Genomic DNA, 21,140 nt, shown 5'->3' on the forward strand with positions numbered 1-21,140 from the left:
AACATTTCCCTCTGGATTACACTGTTAATTTCCTACAAATTTTTTTTTGTCACTTCCATATCACCAAGTCCTTCTGTTTTGGTTAGAATTGGGGCCTGAATATCAGTTTTTTTTTTTTTTAAGATTTTATTTATTTATTCGACAGAGAGAGAGACAGCCAGCGAGAGAGGGAACACAAGCAGGGGGAGTGGGAGAGGAAGAAGCAGGCTCATAGCAGAAGAGCCTGATGTGGGGCTCGATCCCATAACGCCGGGATCACGCCCTGAGCCGAAGGCAGACGCTTAACCGCTGTGCCACCCAGGTGCCCCTGAATATTAGTTTCTTTTGTAGCTTCTTTTACCTTCTCAGGGAGAACACTTGTCAGTAACACAAGTCATGTATGTGTCAGCTGATCTTTCTGTGAAAGAATGAGACTTCTGACAAGTGTTTTTTTGCAACCCAGTGGGGAGAGGGTCCGTTTGCAATCATTCTAGATTCTTTCCAATATTTGCAGACCGAGGGGCAAAGACTTGTCATATTCTTTTGTTCATAGGATGACCTTCAAATTCCTTTGAAAGAAGCCAACGTTATTTCCCCCACTGGGAAACACAGGGAAGCTTCTAAAGGCAGTGCTTGTGGAGCTCAGATGGGAGAACAGAGACATCTCAGCTGAAGCCGAGGGCCCTAGTGTCTCCCTGACTGAAGATCCAGGCCTTTCAGCACTCACACAGAAGAGCGCAGATCAGGAATGCAGCCATACTCCTAATTTTCCTAGGGACGGGGTCAGGCAAGGCTTCTGGTAGTGTGGAAACCAGGCATGGTCTGGACTACCTGGGTAGAAGGAAGGGGAGAGGGAAAAACTAGTGTAGAAGGTCACGTGTCAGTATTTTTCCACATGAGGCTGTTACCATTTCCAAGGTACCCTTTCCTACACGTGTGGAAGGCACTTCCTGAGGTCTAGACTCCCAGCAACATCCAGGTGGTTGTGCTGAGCAAAGGGAAGTCCGAGCTCCTGACTGATCATATAGCCAGCTGGGCCCAAACGGAGAGGGTGAGTGCCCCTAACTCTCCATGGGGGAAGCTAGCTGGTAGTAGGACTGGTAGTACCACTCCCTTGCCTCCCCCTAGAGAGGGAAAGGACCACTGTGGAGGAGGAAGCCAAAGCATGTAGATGCTTCCACTGGGAAAGCTTCATATACAGCATTCTGCCTCCCACCCACAGTGCCTCAGGCTGCAGAAGCCACACTGCCTGCCTCATGCATACTCCCGCTTGTCTTATCCTGATGCAAATGGGAAGAATGGGAGAGGTTCTCCAGTCATGCTTCAGTAAGTGAGCTGGTGGAGACTGTAGGGCAGGACAAAATTGCCCCTCCTCAGTCTGGGGCCAAAACAAATGCCCTGTGCCCAGAAACACACAATCATAGCTGTGGGCAAGACGGCTTCCCTCCTAAGCCCCAGGGGCTCCCCTTTGTGCCCCTGGGCCATGGGGCACATCTGAGGGAAGACTTTTGAATAACTACAGCTCAACTCTGGTTCACTTTCCCTTTGACTCTGATCCCAATTTAACTCTGGTTCACCTTCCCTTTGGCTTTGACCCTAGTTTAGACTGTCTCAGGTGTCAATCTTGGAGCAGTTAGGGAAGAGGACAATACCCAAACCCCTGGCATATCCCTGGTGACAAGAACGCACTGCTGTGGTGGTGGTGGTGGTGGTAGGGCAGCAGCATTAGTGAAGAAATCCTGACTGGCGTCTGGCTGGCTGCTAGCCTGGGGTCACATGGGCCAGACTGTTGGTAGGTTCAGCCTCACTTCTGTTCATGCGAGGCCCAAGCCCTGGGTATCCCAATAACACGGTGCGCATAAACTCAAGAAGGAAACCAGAGGGTAGGGCAATGACATTGGTACTAAGACATTTATTACATCATTAAAAAGTCCATTGTTGTCCTGTTTTTCCATATGTACATGTTCCTGTGGGTAGTCCCTCTGTCCAGTCCCACCTGCCAACCCTCCATGGTGCCAATCAACTCCAAACTGACTAATTAATAAAAGAGGAAGAACTGGAGGAGGTGGCCCAGCGCTGATGGGAGTGGAGATGGGAGAGGGACACAAAGTGCAGAGTGGTTGGCTTGGCTCTCAATGCCTGACCACGGGCAGGAGGGGCATGAGGACGGGCACTGCAGGGTTGGCACAGAGATGCCTCCCCAGGGCTGCCAGGTTGCACATGATACCTGAGTGTGTTCTCAGGTTAGACCCCCAGGAATGGAGAGCTGAGGAAGAAGGTCCCCCAGCCTGATTGTAGGTCCCCAGGAGGGGCTATAAAACTTCTCTTTTTCAGGTCCCCATCCAAGTAGCAGCGGCAGCAGCTCAGGCTGGGCCTGAAAAGTTTGTGCCCTGGGGACAGCTGGAAGGGTGCTTGGGACAGTGTGGTAGGAAGTACTGGTCCTGATCTCTGAGGGGCCTGCCTTAGTTGACCTCAGAGGTGGGCATGGGGTCTGTGGGGCGGGGTGTGGCCAGGAGGGGCACAGGTGAGGTGGCCTCAATTAGAGCAGGGTTGAGGATGATGGGCAGAGTCATGGGTGGTACGCCCACCTGCAGCGGGGAGGCCAAGGGCTGCAGGATCAGTGGGGGCTGAGCCAGGGGAGGAGGCCCATCTGGAGTAGGGCTCAGTCTGCTGGGGTTAGATGCCACTGGTGATCCAGGGGAGCTGCTGTTGGCAGGTCGAGGACTCTCAGGCTTCTCAAAGTCTACAGGGAGAGCAAGGGGCTGGTCAGACTCCTTCACATTCCCCCGCTGGTTTACCTAACCTCTGCTTCTCCCCTTTCCTGTGAACAGAATGACCCCTATCAGGCTAAGTAGTTGGGAATCTTCCCTTTAAACTCATTCAAATATCCAGCTATCTTTTATCTGCCTTCTATCTCCTTTGCTTTACCTCCGGTCAGGTAAGTTCTGATCTGATCTTTACTAGAATCCCCAAAGGGCAACCTCTGCATATTTATTCCAAGTTCCTGATCCAGCTTTCTCCTTCCAAGCCTGAAAATCTCAAGCAGATAGCTCATCATAGCTTATTTGGTCCTGCCATTTCCCGCAGGAAGAGCAGGCAACCCAAATACTCTGGTTCCCTCCTTCCCCTGGTTCACAGCCCATGCTTAGCAGTAATCCCAAACTACCCTGGGCTTCCTCTTAGGCTTCCTACTTCCTGCTCAACACCCAGAAGGCTAGCTCAAAAGGACTCACCACAGGCCCCCAGCTCAGAAGGCATCTCTGGGGGAGGTGGATGGCCAGGTGTCCGTGTGTCCCCAGCAGCAGGAGTCATGTGGGCTGAGGCCAGAGGTTTTTGGGCATGCGGCTCCATGGGCATGGGGTCTGGGGAAGGCAGAAAAACCAGATGGCAGCTCTTAGTGCTTTCTTTCCAGCACAGCCCTGGCTACCCACCAGTCTTCCCACTGATATGAGATAGAGAGACAGGAGATACAGAGAACTAATTATTAGCTCCAGACTCTTTGATGAGGACTCTTTTCACAGAGCTGAACTAAGCCCCCTACCCTGGATGACAGTCTGCTTGAAGAGCTCATCTCGTAGGTGGGGCAGAAAACAGTCAATGCGCTCCCAGGTGATCTCCCAGAGGGCTGAGGGGCTGCCTCCTCGGGCATCTGCATTGTGGAAAATCTCTGCTGTGTCCATCACCAGGAGCATGTTCTTCAGAGACTCAGGGATGGCCTCTGACTGTAGGTGGCAGTGGAACCATGTAAATAGGAAAGAGGGCATGGGTGTGTGTGGGGGATATGCTAAGGAGGAGGCAGCCACCAAGGGGAAAACAGCATGTCTTCCCAGCAGGTGGGAGAGGAAGCAGGCAGTGGGAGATGGGCTGAGGTAGAACATACCAGTAAGTCACTGGAGCCTGCGTGCATATACTTGTCCATGAAGTCCAGAATGGTCAGCCAGAGGGCCGCAAAGGTAGAGAGTGACAGCAGTGGAGACAGGTGCTGCAGGAAGACCTAAGGCCCGCCAGCCCCTTTTGGTGAAGGGTCAGAGCTATCTGCATCCCTCTCTAAGGCTGGGAGGCAAGCCTTCCCTATCTTGCATGGGAATTCCAAATCAGGGGTTCCTCTGAATTCCAGAATCCTCCCAGGTCCCTGGGTCCTGATGAGTCTCCATAGCTGGGGGTCCCAGCACCCACACTGCAGCTCTAGCTCCTAGCAGAAGCCCTGGCTTCCCTCCCTCCTCGCAGAAAGGCAGGTGTTGGGAGAGTGGGTAGGTGAGGGTGGTGAGCGGTACCTTAGATAGCAGAGTGGAAGCCCTCATTCGAGTCTCCTCCATCCCGCCCACATCTGCAGGGCTGATATTCTCCAAGAGCTTGGTCAGTAGAGGAAACAGCACCTGGTGGGTAAAGAGGCAATGTGTTCCTAATAGGTCAGCTGGCAGTCTTGCTCCAAGGAAGCCAGGGGCTGGGGTGGATAAGCACAGAGCAGAAGGAAAGGTAGGATGCAGACTGAGGACTGACATTAGGGGCTCTTCGGGCTGCCCAGTTCTCCCTGTCTTAGGGATTCAAACTTTAAGACTAGCGGGAAGTCCCACCTTGTTAAAACAGGACTCCCACTCCAGGGCATCTAGCTTTTGCAGATCATGTACCAGTAGTGCTCGCTGCAGATAGGTCAGTGCCTGCATCCGCACCTGGCGCCGGGCATCACAGCACAGGCAGGCGATGCCTGAGAGTGAGAACAGGCTCAGGATCCTTCAGGCATCCTGATCCTGGTACTTCCCAAGTTCCAGCTCCACCTCTCACCCTGCCCGGCCTGCTCCCCTGAAGTTTACCCTGCAGTAACGGGCACCAGCAATGGGCCCAGAGGGTGCGTGAATCCGCTTCAATCTTCCGGCCACCTGTCTCTAGGTGGCGCTGCTCCTCTGCCCAAGAGCTGTAGATAGAGGCCGCTCGAGTGTGCAGGGTGTGCATCAGGTCTAACAACTGGAGTCACAGGAGGGACAGGATATGAGTTGGGGTAAGGTCTGGTTGATGCCCCCCCCAAACTCTGTCCCTGGCTGAGTCCTCACAGGAGCCCAGTGTACCAGTCACTCCACCTCTCACCCCTCTTTCCTCCTCGACTTCATGAGTTGGTTGCCCCCTGCCAGCGTTTCCCAAAGTTGGGTATTATTCCTAGTGGAGGAGACGTAAGGAGGTGTGTGGAATCAGTGTTTAATAACAATGAATTACATGGTGAGAAAGGTACTTTCTTTTCAATTCTCTATCATACCTTCTGATGACAGATAAAGCCTCATCTTGTTAATTTTAAAAACAGAAAGCAAACCTCAGGCTCAGAGGCTTTGGTGGGCAATAAGGTCTGGTCAACCTTAATAATTTTGGTTTTCATCATTTTTCTGAGGTTATTCTATTTAAGACAATTAGTTCTCCATTTATTTACTGATATAAAGTCTGCTCGTAAAATAAATTTTATATGCCTTGAATAGACAAAGTATAACTCTGGAAGGATAGACAAGAAACTGGTGGCAGCATCTACCTTTGGGGAGGGGAACTTAGCAGCTGGGGGCAGGAATGGAATAGGACTTACTTTTATCTGTTTACTCTTTTGTACTTCTGATTTTTGTACCACATGCATATATTACTTTTTCAAAACATAAACCTTAAATATTAAGCAAACAAAGATTTACAGTGGTCTCGGATAGGGGGACACTGTGGAAGTGGTGGCCGAGGGCCTGGGTTGGAAAACATAGGCCCTTCCTCTCAGCTCTGGCTGTCCCTGGCCCTGCCCACACTCCCCATGTCAGGGGCAGGGAGAGAAGAGGAAGTAAAGGATGCCATACTTACGTCCTGACTGACCTGTAAAGACACCGTATGGTAGCTGGCAGGCACACCTTCATCCTCATCATCGTCACTATGCCCACCCCGAGTGGCATGTTGGCTGGAGGTTCGAGGCCGCCGAAGCACTGAGCCTTCCTTGGATTTCTTCTTGAAGCGGTTTCCTTTGCTGTCATATTTGTGACTCTTGCCACGTTTCTCCTGGGACTTGCACCCTGAGCAGAACCAGACCCAGGTAACCTTTCTATAACCATGGACACAGATGGCCTACTTTTTCCTCCCTTTCCCCCGTATATTCACATGGCTACTTCCCAGCTGCCCCTTCATTGGGTAACCCACCGCCATTCAGACTGGCCTCCACAAAGATGCGGAGAGTCTTGACGCAGAGCTCAAAGTTGTCAGGTGTAATGTGGGCAGCATCACGCACGATGAAGGACAGAGATTCTACACATTTAAGCAGGGACTTAGTGTCGTGTGGCCCGAGGTCCAGTCCCACTGTTAGGCTGTACTGATTGACCAGGGGTGAAGGGCCTAGCCGGCTGGGCCCAGGACTTGGCTTGGAGTTATCGATGTCATCCTTCCCCACCTGTAAAGCACACGGAGTTGCTGGGAACCCAGGCTTGAGCCTGATCTTCTCTTAGATGCCCTCTTGAACGACCAGGAATCTCCCACAGGCCAAGGAGGGAAGACTCACCCATTCCCCATATGCTCACTCACCACTAACCAGCCGCTGTTGACCACATCAGCGTCTGTGGCTGATCGGTGGATTTTGCCAGGCCTGCAGTGGTCAGCGTAGACCTCCGAATCAGAAGTGTATCCTCGGTCCAGGCTCACATCATTCTGATGGTAGGATGGGAGTTCGCTGTCTGACTGGGCCCCTGAGTCAGCAGGGAGAAGGGCAGAGTCAGGGTGGAAATGGGGACACTGGGATGAAGGATGATTTCAGTTCTGAGAAATAGGTCCTGAAGCCTGGCCTCTCCTCTCTCTTGGTCCAGCTTAGTTTCAGCCCTGTCACCAGGGGGCTGAAGGATGGTCTGGACAGATTCTCTCTTGACCAAGTGGGGCAGCAAGCTAATTTGGGCTCTTGATGGCATCTAGTAGCAGCTGTCAGGGGATGGGGGTGGTGGTGAGGGCATAGTTTCTGAGAAAATAGTCCTCAGGACAGTAGGAAGCCTAATGTCATAGCCATCTATGTTGCCTACTAGCCTCCATGCTGTTTAACCCATGAGTGCTGGGGAAAGGCCAGTGGGTACAGGAAGCTCTGGAAGCAGATGGCGAAAGCCAGGGGTATTTAATCTGCTAAATACAATAACCTATATTTTGTTTTCCTGTCTCAACCCCTGGGGCCATAACTGTTTATCTGCCAATGAGGGTCTCCCAGGGAAAGGGCTTACCAGCATCAGGTCCATCAGCCCTGGCTGTGGCCTGCAGGGCAGCTGGAGGCTTTACACCTGAGCCAATGCATTCCAGCAGTGTGAAGAGAGTGGCCCAGTCATCACCTGAGTGGATGTTGGCTGCGTTGGTCTTAAGAAGTTCATGGAGCCCATAGGCTACCTGGTGACTGACTCGGGACAGCACACTGGGCTTCATTAGCAGCAAAATGCGCAGGGAGAGCAGCACCTGGGAGGGTGGGTGAGAAGCAGAAAGTGGGCACACAGCTTCCTGTCTAGACTCCTTCCCCACCAGTTCCCTTAGGCCAGTGAGGATGGTTTGGCTAGGACCCACCCAAAAGTACTGCTGCTGCTCTTTTCTTCAAGTTGGTTTTTTTTTTTCTTTTTTTCACGACTTTATTTATTTTTTGAGAAAGAGAGGGCGAGCGAGCCCATGAATGGGGGGAGGGACAGAGGGAGAAGCTGGCTCCCCACTGAGCAGGAGCCCGATGTGGGACTCAATCCCAGGATCCTGGGATCCTGACCTAAGTTGAAAGCAGATGCTTAACTGACTGAGCCACCCAGGCACCCCTTCCTCATTTTTTTTTAATTAAAATTTTTATTGAGCTATAAATTCACATTAAAAAATAATACAGGGGAGCCTGGGTGGCTTAGTTGGTTAAGTGTCCAACTTTTGATTTTGGCTCAGGTCATGATCGGATGGTTGTGGGATCAAGCCCCACGTTGGGCTCTGCACTCAGCGGGAAGTCTGCCTGAGAGTCTCTCTCTCCTCTCCCTCTGCCCCTCCCCCTACTTGTGTGCACATGCTCTCTCTCAAAATAAATAAATCTTAAAAAAAAAAAAAAAAAAGAAATAATACAAAGAGATCCTTTGTATGCTTTGCCCCATTTACCCCGATGGTAACATTATGTAAAACTACAGTAAATGATAAGTGATACTGACATTGATACAATCCACCGATCTTATTCAGGTTTCCCACTTTTACTTCACTCATATGTGTATGATGTGTGTATTAAGTTCTACACAATTTAATCACCTAATTTTAGGTTTGTGTATACTTCACTAGTCAAGATGTTGAATAGTTAGTTCCACCACCATAGGATTCCTCACGTTGACTTTTTAAAAACACACCTGCCTCTTTTTGCCCCCAACCTTAACCCCTGGCAATCTGTCCATAACTTTTAAAATTGTCATTTCAAAAATGTTATATAAATGGAATTATATAGTACACAGCCTTCTGGGATTGGCTTTTTTCACTCAGCGTAATTCCTTGGAGATTCATCCAAGTTGTTATCAATAGTCTGGTACTTTGACTGCTGAACAGAATTCCATGGTTTAACTATTTACTCCACAGTTTAACTATTTACCTGTTGAAAATCTGGGCTGATTCCAGTTTTTGGCTATTACAAATAAAGCTTCTATGAACATTCATGAATAGGTTTTTATGAGAAAGTAAGCTTTAATGTTTCTGGGATAAATACCCAAGAGTGGCATTTATCCAACTGCTGGATTGTATGGGTAACTGCATGTTTAGTTAACTACTAAGAAACTGCTAACAGAGGAGCTGTACCATTTTACATTCCTACAGGTATTTCATTTCACTGAAGCACCTGTAAATGATATTGTGTTGTTGGTTTCATATTCTATATATTTACTGTTTGGAAATGTTATCCTTGCCAAGGTTTGGTATTATCACTATTTTATACTGTAGTCATTCTGACAGGTGGGTGGTGATATCTCATCATGACTTCAATTTCCTTTTCCTGCTGGCTAACAACGTTGAACATCACTAAAATGTTTTCATGTGCTTATCTGCCATCTGTATATCTTCTTCAGTGGGATGTCCGTTCATTTCTTTTGCCCATTTTCTAATTGGATTCTTACTGTTGTATTTTGAGTTCTTTTATATTTTAGATATTAGGTTTTTTTTTTTCAGATATGTAGTTTGCAAAGATATGATCCTTATCTTTTCATCCTTTTCACATGACCTTCCATAGAATATTTTTTTTTTTTTTTAAGATTTATTTATTTGAGAGAGAGAGAGAATGCATGCACACATGTGCCAGGGGAGGGGCAGAGGGAGAGAGAGATAATCTCAAGTAGACTCCCCACTGAGTGCGGAGCCCGATGCAGGGCTGGGTCCCAAAGACCCTGAGATCATGACCTGAGCTGAAACCAAGAGTTGGAGGCTTAACTGGGCACCCCTAGAGTATATGTTCTTAAAACTGATGAAGTCCTGGGGCGCCTGGGTGGCGCAGTCGTTAAGCGTCTGCCTTCGGCTTAGGGCGTGATCCCGGCGTTCTGGGATCGAGCCCCACATCGGGCTCCTCCGCTGGGAGCCTGCTTCTTCCTCTCCCACTCACCCTGCTTGTGTTCCCCCTCTCGCTGGCTGTCTCTCTCTGTCAAATAAATAAAATCTTTAAAAAAAAAAAATAAAATAAAATAAAATAAATAAAATAAAATAAATGAAGTCCAATTTACCAATTTTTCCTTTTATGAATTGTGCTTTTGGTGTCAAGTCTAAGAATTCTTTTCCTAGCTCCTGAAGATATTCTCCCAGGTTTCTTCCTGAAGGTTTCACAGCTCTACATTTTACATTTAAATCTATAATTCATTTTGAGGTGTGCCTAGGTGCTCAGTTGGTTAGGTGTCTGACTCTTGATTTTGGCTCAGGTCATGATCTCAGGGTCCTGAAATCCAGCCCTGTGTCAGGCTCCCTGCTCAGCAGGGACTCTGGTTGAGGAGTCTCCCTCTGCCCCTCCCCTTAAGTGCCCACTCACTCACTCTCTCTCTCTCTCACAATAAGTAAATAAATCTTAAAAAAAAAAAAGTAAATTTATGATTCATTTTGAGTTAATTTTTCTTTTCTTTTTTTTTTTTTTAAAGAATTTATTTGAGAGAGAGAGAGAATGCATGAGAGAGCACAAACAGGGGGAGGGGCAGGCAGAGGGAGAGGGAGAAGCAGGCTCCCCGCTGAGCAAGGAGCCCCATGGGACTTGATCCCAGGATGCTGGGATCCTGACCTGAGCTGAAGGCAGCCACTTAACTGACTGAGCCACCCAGGTGCCCCTGAGCTAATTTTTCTATAAGGTGTAGCGTACTTAGGTCAAGGTTCACTTGTTTGTTCCCCCCAGCCCCGGCCAGGGATTTCAATTGTTCTAGCAACTGAAAAGGCTATCCTTCCTCCATTGAACTGTTTCTGCACTTTTGTCAAAAACTTAAAGTTGAACATCTCTATGTGGGTCTATTTCTGGATTCTTTCTTCTGTTCCACTGACTTATGTGTCTCTCTCTCCACAAGTACCAGACAGTTCTGATTACTGTGGCTATATAGTAAACCTTAATAGCAGATGGAGTGATTTCTCCCACTTTTTTCTTTCTCAAATGTTTGGCCATCCTAGGGCCTGTGCTTTTCAATCTAAATTTTAAAATAAGCCTAGATCTACAAAAAAACCTTGCTGGGGTTCTCATGGGAGTTGCATTAAACTTACAGATGCATTTGGGGGAGAACTGATGTCTTTACTACACTGAGTCTTCCAATCCACGAACACACTATGCCTCTGCCTTTATTTAGATCTTGGTATCTTTCATTAGCATTTTATAATTTTTAGCAGAGAGATGCTATACATGTTTGTTAGGTGTATATTTCAGTATTTCATTTCATTTGAAGCACTTGTAAATGATATTGTGCTGTTGGTTTCATTTTCTATATATTTACTGTTAGTATCTGGAAATGTGATTTTTTTTTTTAAGATACTGGGACTCTAAGACTGCCTAGAATTTATTAAATTGTTGTACAGGCTCATGTACATATATTTTTTTTTAATTTAAATTCAAGTTAGTTAACATACAGTATAGTATTTGAGTAGAATTTAGTGGTTCATCACTTACATATAACACCCAATGCTCGTCATAACAAGTGCCATCCTTAGTGCCCATCACCCATTTAATCCATCCCCCCCACCCCCCCTGTGTGATTAATTTTTTGTGTTAATCTTACATCCCGTGACCTTGCTGAACTCACTTTTTAGTTCTATGCTGGCTGTCTTTTATACTTGAGCCAAGAGATCTCAGGAGGGTCCTAAGCATGAGAACCAGGAAACGAGGTATAGGGCTGAGACTGCCACAAGGCAGTAGCCATCCAACCCTACAGAGCAGATTCATAGGGGCCTGCAGAGGTGCTAAGTCCCAGCTTCATGCCTGAGACCATTCTAGACTCATCCCTAATGCCACCTGTTAGATTCGTACTGCACTCATGCTATGGGGCACTAAATGTACTCTCTGTCTCAGGCCATACCCATAAATCATTGTGGCTTTAGTCCCTTGCATACTTCTTGCCCTCCAGGCTGTACTCTGCTTACCTGGCCACTGATCTCTTCTCTTCGGAGTAGTCGAATGGCCAAGCGCAGCAGCCCCACCACTGCCCGCTCTACAAGGAAGCAGAAATCCTGTGCCTGGACACACAGGTGATACAGATGGTCTCGGACAGTCTGCCACACACAACCCACACGGTCCCTGAGGAACATAAGGGTGAGGACAGTCTCAGTTGGAGAGGCCACTGGGCAATAAGTCTCTCTTTTTGATCCAGGTTAGGCCTTTCAGGGCTCATTCGTATTACACCCTAAGCAGGCAGGTATATTGATCAAGCTTCTCCACTGCCTACAGCTTCATGTGCTTCTTGCCCCTAAAGCCCACTCAGCAAGATGGCTCCAGTCTTCCATCCCTTTGGCACAAGCCCAGTATGAGGCCTGCCTAAAGACTGCCTTCTACCTGTTCTCCAGCACAATCCTCAGCAGCATTTCTAGGCAGAAAGCAGCATCCTCCTCATCATATGTCTCTTCATCTGGTGTCACTGAGACCAGAGCCTAGAGCAAACAATAGCAGGAAAGTGTGGAGAAGTCAGCCACCAGCCCTGCCCTGACAGAAATTAAGGCAATCACCATTGTCCCCATCTCCCCTCCCAGACACAGCCAGCCCTTTCATCCCTCTTCCCTCTTCATTCTGTACCTTCATGAGCTCCTGCAGTGACTCCAGCTGAAGGAACTTGCTTTCTGTGATCATCTTTTCTGGGTCACATTGCTAGAGGGGATGCAAGAGGGAGGAGGGTCAGTGACAAGGGCTGGAGGGAAGAGAATGTTCCCAGAAGCTAGGACAGAGGACAAAAGGAGTCAGCTCCGGTCATAAGCCCTGGATGATTCTACTCTTCAGTTCCTAGGGCAGCATCTATCTGGTAGGGAGGGATCTAGGCTTGTTTACCAGGGGTAGGCAGAGGCAGTTACCTTGATACAGTCCAAGGCCGCTCTTTTGGCCTCTTGGTTCTCAGTGGATGGGCCCCGCACACTAGACTGCTCAGTACCACTTAGTGTCAGCCAGCTCACAAAGCTTAGCACTGTTGACTCTCCTCTGCAGAAAGAGTTCAAACCTTGGTGAGCTCCATAGTTCTGACCCTCCTTCTCTAAGGCCTTTCGCCTCTGATCTGCCCTTACCGATTTGATGGTGTCTCCTCCCTCTGCAGAGAGATCTTGCCGTTGGGATCCACAAAATCTTCTACCTGGAAAATTAGGTCAAGAATAATTTCTTTCCATATACCCTTTGCATTTCCTGCTTCTCCACACTAAATTCTCTGGCTTTCTTCTTGTAGCTCAGTGCCCCACACTCCTGACTGGGCCCCCTACAGCTGGTGACTGCCAATGGCTTGTATCAGCGTTCTTTTACAGCTATCCCCTCACCCAAGATCTGTGGTCTTACATTTAAGGTGTTCCTGGTAAGCTTCAGCAGTCATCAGGCCCAGTGCTACTCTCAACCAGTTCCATACACAGATAGCACATAGTTTATGAGCTTTTGCCTTATTGTTATTGTCCACTAATCTCCTATAAGAATTACCTCCACCATAGCTTTGGGCAGCAGTTGGGCTCGGAAGAGCTGCAGCATGGCCTCCATGATATTTTTCCAGCCCTCCCGCAGGATGTCACCATGGCGATGGGCCAAATGGAATACTGTCTTGGCTGCAATGTGGGCTTTGGGGTTGCTTCCAAACACACTGGGCAGGTTCTCAATAGACTGAAAAGAAAGACGAGAAAAAGCTTAGGATCTGGCAAATGTCTGGAAAGGAGATCTCTTAGGCCTTTACCTGTAGTTCCCCAAGGATCCTTCTGCTTGCTATGGTTCAATGCCCCCTAATACTGGTAGGAAGGGCTAACCTGATTAAGGCCTTCCCCATCGATGCGTCTCCTCTCCCATCCCAATTGCATGAGGTGAAACTATTCTCATTCTAGGGTATGTGAAACAGAAATGGCCTAAGTGCTTCTGTAGTCTAGGGGGAGTGAAGGAATATGCTGAGGGAAAATAGCTCCACAGATAAGGACAGATTTATGGCTAAAAGAGAGGCCCTCCTTTGGAACTCTAAGTACACAGTTCTTGCCCCTGCTCACCTCACTGCTAAGAGCTGTGAATTTGCAGAGAGATATGATGAGATTGTCGAACACATCGCTGAGGCCATAGTGGGCGGAGATCATGGCGCACTTCCTGTAATGTCACATTCCAGAAACAGTGAGTCACGGGAAGGCCAGGCAGCCCCTTCCAAGTCCCCGAGGAGGCTTACTTAGGATTCTTCCCCAATCAGTCCCAGGAAGAAACATTTTACTCTTCAATCTGTTTAAGACTGAGCTTTCCCAAGCTTCAGCCTCCTTTCAAAAACTCAGAGAAAACCCATCCTAATAAAAATATGAGTAGGAATCAGAAAGGCATAGAGGCAACCATGTTTGCCCAGAGAGGTGAGAGGAGGTCAAGACCAAGGCCACAGGTGGGCTACCTGAAGCCTGAGATGGCTTTCTGGATGATTGTCTCCTCAAGGCTTTTGTCAAAGACATAAGAAAGGGCAGCAATAGTGGGGCCCCATGTCATGGTGAAGAGGTCAAGATCATAGCTGCCAGCAGACACACGAAGGAATATGCCCTCTGGGGTGGCACCTCGATGAAGCAGCACATTCCATACATAGTTCTCCCGAACCAAGCCTGTCTGCTCTTCAGGCATCACAATTTCCTCATTCCTGTCAGGAGGTAAAGGAAAGAGTAGGTGCACTGCTGTGAACCTAACTGGTTCCAAACTAGGACAACAGGTTTTGCCCATACTGGCACAACCAACCAATGAGAGGTCACCAAAAGTGCAGCTCAGTGGTCTGCTTCCCACCCACTAGTGGGACCAGGGAGAAAAAACGGAAGCGCCCAGTAATCCCCCATAATCTCAAAGCCTTGTCTCTAACTGGGGCCTTTAGCTCTATAGTGAGATCTCCATTCTTTCTGGGCGTAAGAGTATGGATATTTCTCTCTACCTTTTCTGGTTTACAATAAAAAACTAAGTGTCTCACCTCTGATCTTTGCCCCAAACCTCACCCTCCAGTGCCCCTCTTGGGTTCTCTACCAGCTTCATTCAGAATGCATTTTGTGAGCTACACAGAAAAACCCAGCTGCTTTGGGTTCAGAAAATGGGCCCATGATATTCTACTTAGCAGGTGCTGTTTAGATCCTGGCTCAGACTATTACAGCTCCAGTACTGTTCAGGCTTAAGGAAGAAATGGGAAGAGGGGCTGCCCAGCTGAGTCTCAATGCTAAATCCAGGGCATACGAATCATTGAAGGCTAATGGGACTCTAAAATTTGGAAAAGGAAGCAGTGTGCTTCTGCTTAACGAGATGCCAAACTATTCTCCACAAATACTCACTTGATGGCATGGTACATGTCCTCCAGGATGTCTTGCTCAAAGTCCTTGCCTCCATTCACACCTTTTAGGTTTTTGCGAAACTCCTAGAGACAGGCCAATAAGCTTTCCCCCCATATGTCAATGCTGACACCCCACCTAAGGAACTCCTGGGTCTATGGTAAATAGGACTTAGGAAACTGTAAGTGAAAGAGCCCACCTCCCTAACCCAGTTTTTTTCCCAGATTGGCCAGCCCTCCTTGAGACCCCTGGACAAGCTCTGTCCATTGTGCCCACTGGAAATCCCATGTCCTTCCTGCTATACCTCCAAAACTGTACTGGATCCTCTCTGCCTTGGCTGGGATCCAAGCTTACCTCTAGAGTCATGGGTGCATTCTGTTTGCGAACGTTGTGGTTGTGCTGGTCAGTATTAAGCATGATGACAGCATAGGCCAGGGCAAAGCAGGCATCGCTATTGGCAAATGGGGAGCCATTACAATTCTGAAAAAGCAAAGACCTCACCTGTATCAATGCTCTTCTCTGGCCAATCAAACCTTCACTACCAACCCACTGGCCAATGCTGGGTATACAGGGGGGCTACCAGCCACAAAGCCTCCAACCTCTTGCCAGCTCCCTAACAGAAGCTGCTCTCTCTATGGAAAGCTCGCTGTTGTTGCTCTCAGCATTCTTAGGAGACAGCAGCTGGGTCCTTCAGTTGGAGCCATAAAAACCCTCCAGTCAAATGAACCTGGGATGTTGGGCTCAGGCCCTGCCACTCAACTCACTCTCCAATGCTCTGTGAATGCCTCCAGCAATCTCTGGATAACTGGTGCTTCCCCAGGTAAGCGGAAGGCTTCCAGATAGAGACGAAGAGCTTCATCCAGCCGTAGACCCTGAAAGCTGAAGGTGCTAGAGGGAAAGGAAGAAGGACAAAGAGGCTGAAGATATATAAGCTGCAAATGCTGGGCTCCCTATTAGCTCTAGTCCCTCTAACCTTCTCATATTGGAACAGAGGAGACTGAAGACTCTAGCAAAGGGGAACGATCTCGTGGTCATCTCCAACACAGACTAGAATCTGACAATTCCTAATTTTTGTATGTTCCACATCAGTGCATTCTTGCCTGGAAACCTCATCCGCTGGAACCTATAACCTACCTTGTGCTCAGGAACCCAGTTCTATCCCTTTGCAATGCTCTCTGTGCAGAATGAAATGGCTCCCAAAGCTATCCTGCTGGATCCTCTTTCAGGTCCAACAGACATAAGTCATGGGAAGAGGAAGAGAGTGTGACTTAGGTCACCAGCAGGAACTGACTGAGACAGTTTAGAGGGAGGGATGCCTCACCCTTTGATCACCAACTATGTCTCCCATTTCTTGCCACTTTCTCACCTCACAAAGCTCTCCAACAGGTCAATGTTTTTGCGGTCACTCACAAACTCTCCAATCATTTTCTTGTCCAGCCGAGGGTTCTCTCGGAGCCACTGGGCTACCTCTGTGTTGTCCATTGGGATGGTGAGGAGGCCTTTCTCCTGCAGAAACTGGATCCCCTTCTTTGGTTTCTGGTTGAACTGCTCTGTGCCAGTGATTAGCAGCTGGAGGAGAGATTTTAGAGGTGTCACAAGCTGCTCTGCTCCTAAACCAGATAAGGCCAGGCTGAACTCCATCATAGTCCACAGCTGGTCACCTAATGGGCTGCTAGGATGTGGTTCTAAGTGACTCCAAAACTAAGGCTGGATCATACTGGCCCTCGCTCTCCCCAATCTTCCTGTCTAATTAGAACTGGCCGAGGAACAGGGGTGCCCGGCTTGCTCAACTGGTAGAGCATGTGACTCTTGATCTCAGGGTTGTTAAGTCTGAGCCCCATGTTGGGTGTAGAGATAACTTAAAAATAAAATAAAATAAAATATAAAATTAAAAAAAAATTGCACCAGAAGGGGGACCTGACTCAGTTGCACAGAATATGCAACTCCTGATCTCAGGGTTGTGAGTTCAAGCCCCACACTGGGCATACTTTAAAAAAGAAGAACTGGCTAAGGAGCTCCTTCTCACTCATTTTCTGAGTTCTCAAGATGTACAGGGACAGCTCTTCTCCACCAACTTGGGAACCAGGAAAAAGTAGAAGAGAGACTAGAGAAGGTTCTCTTCTCCCCAGTTTTTTTAAAAGAATATTTTATTTATTTGTCAGAGAGAGAGAGCGCACAAGCAGGGGGAGCAGCAAGCAGAGGGACAAGCAGGTTCCCTGCTGAGCAAGGAGCCCAATGTGGGATTTGATCCCAGGACCCTGGGATCATGACCTGAGCTGAAGGCAGACGTTTAACCAACTGAACGTCCCTCTTCTCTCCAGTTTTATAGCCATCCTGGCATCTGTTTATAGCTTAGCTTGGATTTCCCTTCTTTCTTCAGTTTCCCAGCTTTTAAGGACCAGGTGAACTATGATGATAATTCAAGTTTTTGTCTGTTTAGTCACAGCTCTGTGATCAAGGGGACACATAAACTAAAGTAATTTAAGCTGATCATAAGAAGAAAAAAGGGTTAAACAAAAGGTTTTCTGTGTTCAAAAAACATGGTTCTTTTTAAACTTTACTAAAGCACCAGATAAATGTCAATTCCTTTTCACTGCCAATCCTTATCCCAGAGCTTGAGACGACCAATAACCTCCAGTGACCCACATGATACCAGGTCCCAGGCTCTTGTTATCACCAGTAACAATTGGCTCTCACCTAGGGCAGCATTTGCCCAGGGGCACACAATAGGGTATGCCTAATTACATGGCTTAGAAGTGAAGGTTTTTAAGGGAGACTGGGTGGTTGCTGAAGTCCCAACAAATGCCAAGATTAGCCTTGGGAAATCACTCAATGAGCTGCTAGACTCTCCCTTATCCTCTGGGACAGAAACCCTATAAAAGACACCCAGACAGAGGCAGACAGAGGCTAAGCTCTGGGGATAGCTATACATACCTTCTTCTTGTTTTTAATTTCAATCAGTTCCCGTGGATCTGGCAGGAGACAGGAAAATCGAGGTGGCTTCCGGATAAACTTTTTGTCAGCTAGGAATGGGAGATGGGAGGAAGAAAAGGAAAAACCCCTAAGGCTTCTTTTACTAGTATAATGGCTTTTGGAAGGTTGCCAATATACTCTAGTAAAGAAGGAGAATGGCTCAAAAATTTTCTTTTTTCTTTTTTCTTTTTTTTTTAAGATTTTATTTATTTATTTGACAGAGAGACAGCCAGCGAGAGAGGGAACACAGCAGGGGGAGTGGGAGAGGAAGAAGCAGGCTCCCAGTGGAGGAGCCCGATGTGGGACTCGATCCCGGAACGCCGGGATCACGCCCTGAGCTGAAGGCAGACGCTTAACAACTGCGCTAGCCAGGCGCCCCGCCTCAAAAATTTTCTTGTCCTCATCAGTCTTTCACATTTCTAGAAGTTCTATCTTCTGGGGCTCCAAACGTTTTATTTCCTCTCTCCAGGTTTGAGGGCATGCGTGAGCAGCCAAGGTTCACTCACGTACTGCCTTAGGGTGTCTGTGCCTCCCCCTTCCCTCTGCTCTCCACCAGACTCTCCAGTTGAGGGGGGCTGACGATCATGGACACCCAGTACCCACCCCCAGAGTCAGCAGCTTCCTCCAGATCACTGCATCCTGGCTTCCCGTGTTCTGCTGGCAGCCGCCCTCCACCTGGCAGATGTAGGCCTGGGATGTCTGGGGCTATGCCTACAGGTTTCCCATCACTGGCTGCTTTTTCAGCTGGTAAGAGAAAGGAAGATAAACGAAGACGGGGTAAGAAAACAAACAGAGCTGCAAAAGAGGTTGAGTACTAGGCCAAGGAGACCTGGATAGGTCCCACATAGACTCACATAGGTCACCAGCCCTCAAGAGTAGTCAAATAAGTAGTCCAAATAAATAGTCACTGTCCCAGGTTAGTCAAGCATTAGATTCCATAATTTAATAGAGATTACCTAGTCCCATTCTCTGATCTTCCGGAGTCTCAGTCTCAAGGGGATGTCAGAGAAGATTAATTAGGGTAGAAGCAGATACTGGGGTGGGGGAAGGCAGGGCCTGGAGCTTTCTTTCTTTCTTTCTTTCTTTCTTTCTTTTTTTTTAAAGATTTTATTTATTTATTTATTTGACATAGACAGCGAGAAAGGGAACACAAGCAAGGGGAGTCGGAGAGGGAGAAGCAGGCTTCCTGCCAAGCAGGGAGCCCGATGCAGGGCTTGATCCCAGGACCCTGGGATCATGACCTGAGCTGAAGGCAGACGCTTAATGGCTGAGCCACCCAGGCGCCCTGGCCTGGAGCTTTCAGGAACAGAAATCCTATATCCTTTCATCTAGGTTCTCTTTTCTCCCCATAAAGAAATAATAATACTCCTATGTTGTATACCTGAAACTAACATAACATTGTATTTTAACCATGCTTTATTTTGTTAAAGATTTTATTTATTTATTTTAGAGAGAGACAGTGCATGCACGCAGGCATGCATGAGCAGGGGGAGAAGTAGAGGGAAAGGGACAAGCAGACTCCATGCTGAGTGCAGAGCCCAATGCAGGGCTTGATCCCACAACCCTGAGATCATGACCTGAGCCAAAATCAAGAGTCGGACGGACACTTAACCAACTGAGCCACCCAGGTGCCCCCGTTAACTATACTTTAATTAAATAATAATAATGATAATGATAATCCTATAAGAAAGCCAAAGTGTGGAAGATAAAAAAAAAAAGGACAAGTCCATGAGTCTTGCTAATCTGCCTGGCCTATGATTCAAACCATCAAACCCTGGAAACACAGAATTGGGTGAGCCCCCAGAGGAAATGATATAAAGGATTCAGTGAGTAGAGAAGTGATAAGCATAGAACTGATCCTCAAAGAAAGAAATGCCTCTCACTATTGCTGGATTCTCGGGAGCCATCAACTGCCTCATAGCCAGGTCTGGCTGCTTCTTTCTTCTCTTGCTGGGTAAGATTGTTGAGGACTTTGGCCTGGCAATGGGCCTCAGTGCTGTCAATCACTGTCAAGAGGGCATCAAGAGACAGGAGGTGTGTTGTATAGAGCTGACCAGACACAGGGAAGGCATTCTGGAAAGTAAACAGATCCAGCAGACTTGAGGTGAGAATACTTTACACTTTATCCTTTTCCAAAATCCCTGAAACCTCCTGTAACTTCTACATTGTCCTGAGAAAATGCCTTTCTTCTTCTTGTTCCCCAACTCTCAAGTGTTTCCCACCCCGCATATAGTATGCTCACTACCACCAGAGATTTCCTTAACACAGCCTTCTTCCTAGAGGCCAGTAATAATGCTCAGCACCTTGGACAGCAGCTTCGTGAGATCTTCAAAGAGGTTCGAACAGTAGTAGTCACAATCATAGTTGATATAGAGCTCAGTGACAAAACTGGGGATGTGCCAGAGTTGCACAATGGCCTCCAGTGCCATCTCCTTCATCTCATAAGGCATTTTGGGGTTCTCCACAGTGATGATCTCCATGAGCTTTTTGATGTACATCTGGCAATAATCCAGTAATAGCCATTTGGGTGGGGAAGAATTCAAGATAGAAGAGAAAAATTAGACAGGTAAACCATTAAACACAAGAAGGAGAAGCCCAGCCAGGAGGCATGTATTAAGAGACTATTAAAGGTATTCTATCCTCTTTGGCCTCCATGCTAGGGGAGGCCTGGCAGTCTACCTCACACCTGATCCAAAACAAGTTGCCTATTGTCCATCTTTGTGCTCTTTATGTGAGCCTGACCTGGTACTACTCAGAGTTCCTTTTTGCAACTTAGTGGCAAAGCCAGTCTGACTTGCTTGCCTGTACTGCAGAGGAACTGCTAGGCAGAAAACCCATACCCACTCATGGTGAGGTTGTCCACCAGTCCTTATATGTGGCTTCTCTCATTTTATAGCCAGCCAGTTTCCTCTGGGCTTCTTTTAATTTCTCCACCAAAGAGGCCAGCCAATGAACCAAACTATGGAGGCTAAAAGCACTGCCTTACAGGAACCCCTAAATCCCATCCCTGCAGAATGACAGAGCTGGCCCCATTGAAGATGCCATGCATCATTCTATTTTTTCTTCTTCCAAGTTCAATACACTCACCTCCAATTGGAACTTGAGGTGCTCCCTCATGCTTTCAAACAGCAGGAAGCATACCCGCAGGGAAGCAGCATAAAGGTTGAGTCGCTCTACACTGAGTAGCTGGAGATCAGAGTACGGTTAAATCATTAGGTTTCTGAACCTATGGCTCAAACAAGAGAAAAGCAGGAGAGCAAACTGTGTGAGGT

At 47.8% G+C, this 21,140-nt stretch overlaps 1 protein-coding gene across 16 annotated transcripts in view; it reads right to left on the reverse strand.

Annotated features, from left to right (window-relative positions):
* Positions 1–1,876: 1,876 nt before the first annotated feature.
* The window catches only part of GBF1 (golgi brefeldin A resistant guanine nucleotide exchange factor 1), a 116,235-nt gene continuing 96,971 nt past the window's right edge, over positions 1,877–21,140 (reverse strand). For 6 of the 16 annotated variants that reach the window (XM_026493972.4, XM_026493971.4, XM_044382060.3 and 3 more), the window contains 28 exons: positions 20,956–21,054; positions 20,172–20,366; positions 19,752–19,941; positions 18,472–18,612; positions 17,830–17,918; positions 16,262–16,464; positions 15,660–15,783; positions 15,250–15,375; positions 14,899–14,981; positions 13,992–14,228; positions 13,612–13,705; positions 13,064–13,240; positions 12,667–12,731; positions 12,460–12,583; positions 12,188–12,259; positions 11,951–12,045; positions 11,542–11,695; positions 7,185–7,410; positions 6,508–6,668; positions 6,130–6,376; positions 5,800–6,005; positions 4,791–4,941; positions 4,554–4,684; positions 4,254–4,355; positions 3,860–3,973; positions 3,521–3,701; positions 3,213–3,341; positions 1,877–2,722 (listed from right to left, as the gene is read on the reverse strand). In XM_026493972.4, the coding sequence (XP_026349757.1) occupies positions 2,442–2,722; positions 3,213–3,341; positions 3,521–3,701; positions 3,860–3,973; positions 4,254–4,355; positions 4,554–4,684; positions 4,791–4,941; positions 5,800–6,005; positions 6,130–6,376; positions 6,508–6,668; positions 7,185–7,410; positions 11,542–11,695; positions 11,951–12,045; positions 12,188–12,259; positions 12,460–12,583; positions 12,667–12,731; positions 13,064–13,240; positions 13,612–13,705; positions 13,992–14,228; positions 14,899–14,981; positions 15,250–15,375; positions 15,660–15,783; positions 16,262–16,464; positions 17,830–17,918; positions 18,472–18,612; positions 19,752–19,941; positions 20,172–20,366; positions 20,956–21,054 (4,197 nt within the window). In that variant the 3' untranslated portion in view covers positions 1,877–2,441. The remainder of the gene's footprint in view (positions 2,723–3,212; positions 3,342–3,520; positions 3,702–3,859; positions 3,974–4,253; positions 4,356–4,553; positions 4,685–4,790; positions 4,942–5,799; positions 6,006–6,129; positions 6,377–6,507; positions 6,669–7,184; positions 7,411–11,541; positions 11,696–11,950; positions 12,046–12,187; positions 12,260–12,459; positions 12,584–12,666; positions 12,732–13,063; positions 13,241–13,611; positions 13,706–13,991; positions 14,229–14,898; positions 14,982–15,249; positions 15,376–15,659; positions 15,784–16,261; positions 16,465–17,829; positions 17,919–18,471; positions 18,613–19,751; positions 19,942–20,171; positions 20,367–20,955; positions 21,055–21,140) is intronic. The other 10 variants (XM_044382064.3, XM_044382063.3, XM_026493975.4 and 7 more) reach the window with 3 other exon arrangements.

The sequence above is a fragment of the Ursus arctos genome, unplaced genomic scaffold (genome assembly GCF_023065955.2).
Source record: "Ursus arctos isolate Adak ecotype North America unplaced genomic scaffold, UrsArc2.0 scaffold_7, whole genome shotgun sequence".
Taxonomy (NCBI): domain Eukaryota; kingdom Metazoa; phylum Chordata; class Mammalia; order Carnivora; family Ursidae; genus Ursus; species Ursus arctos.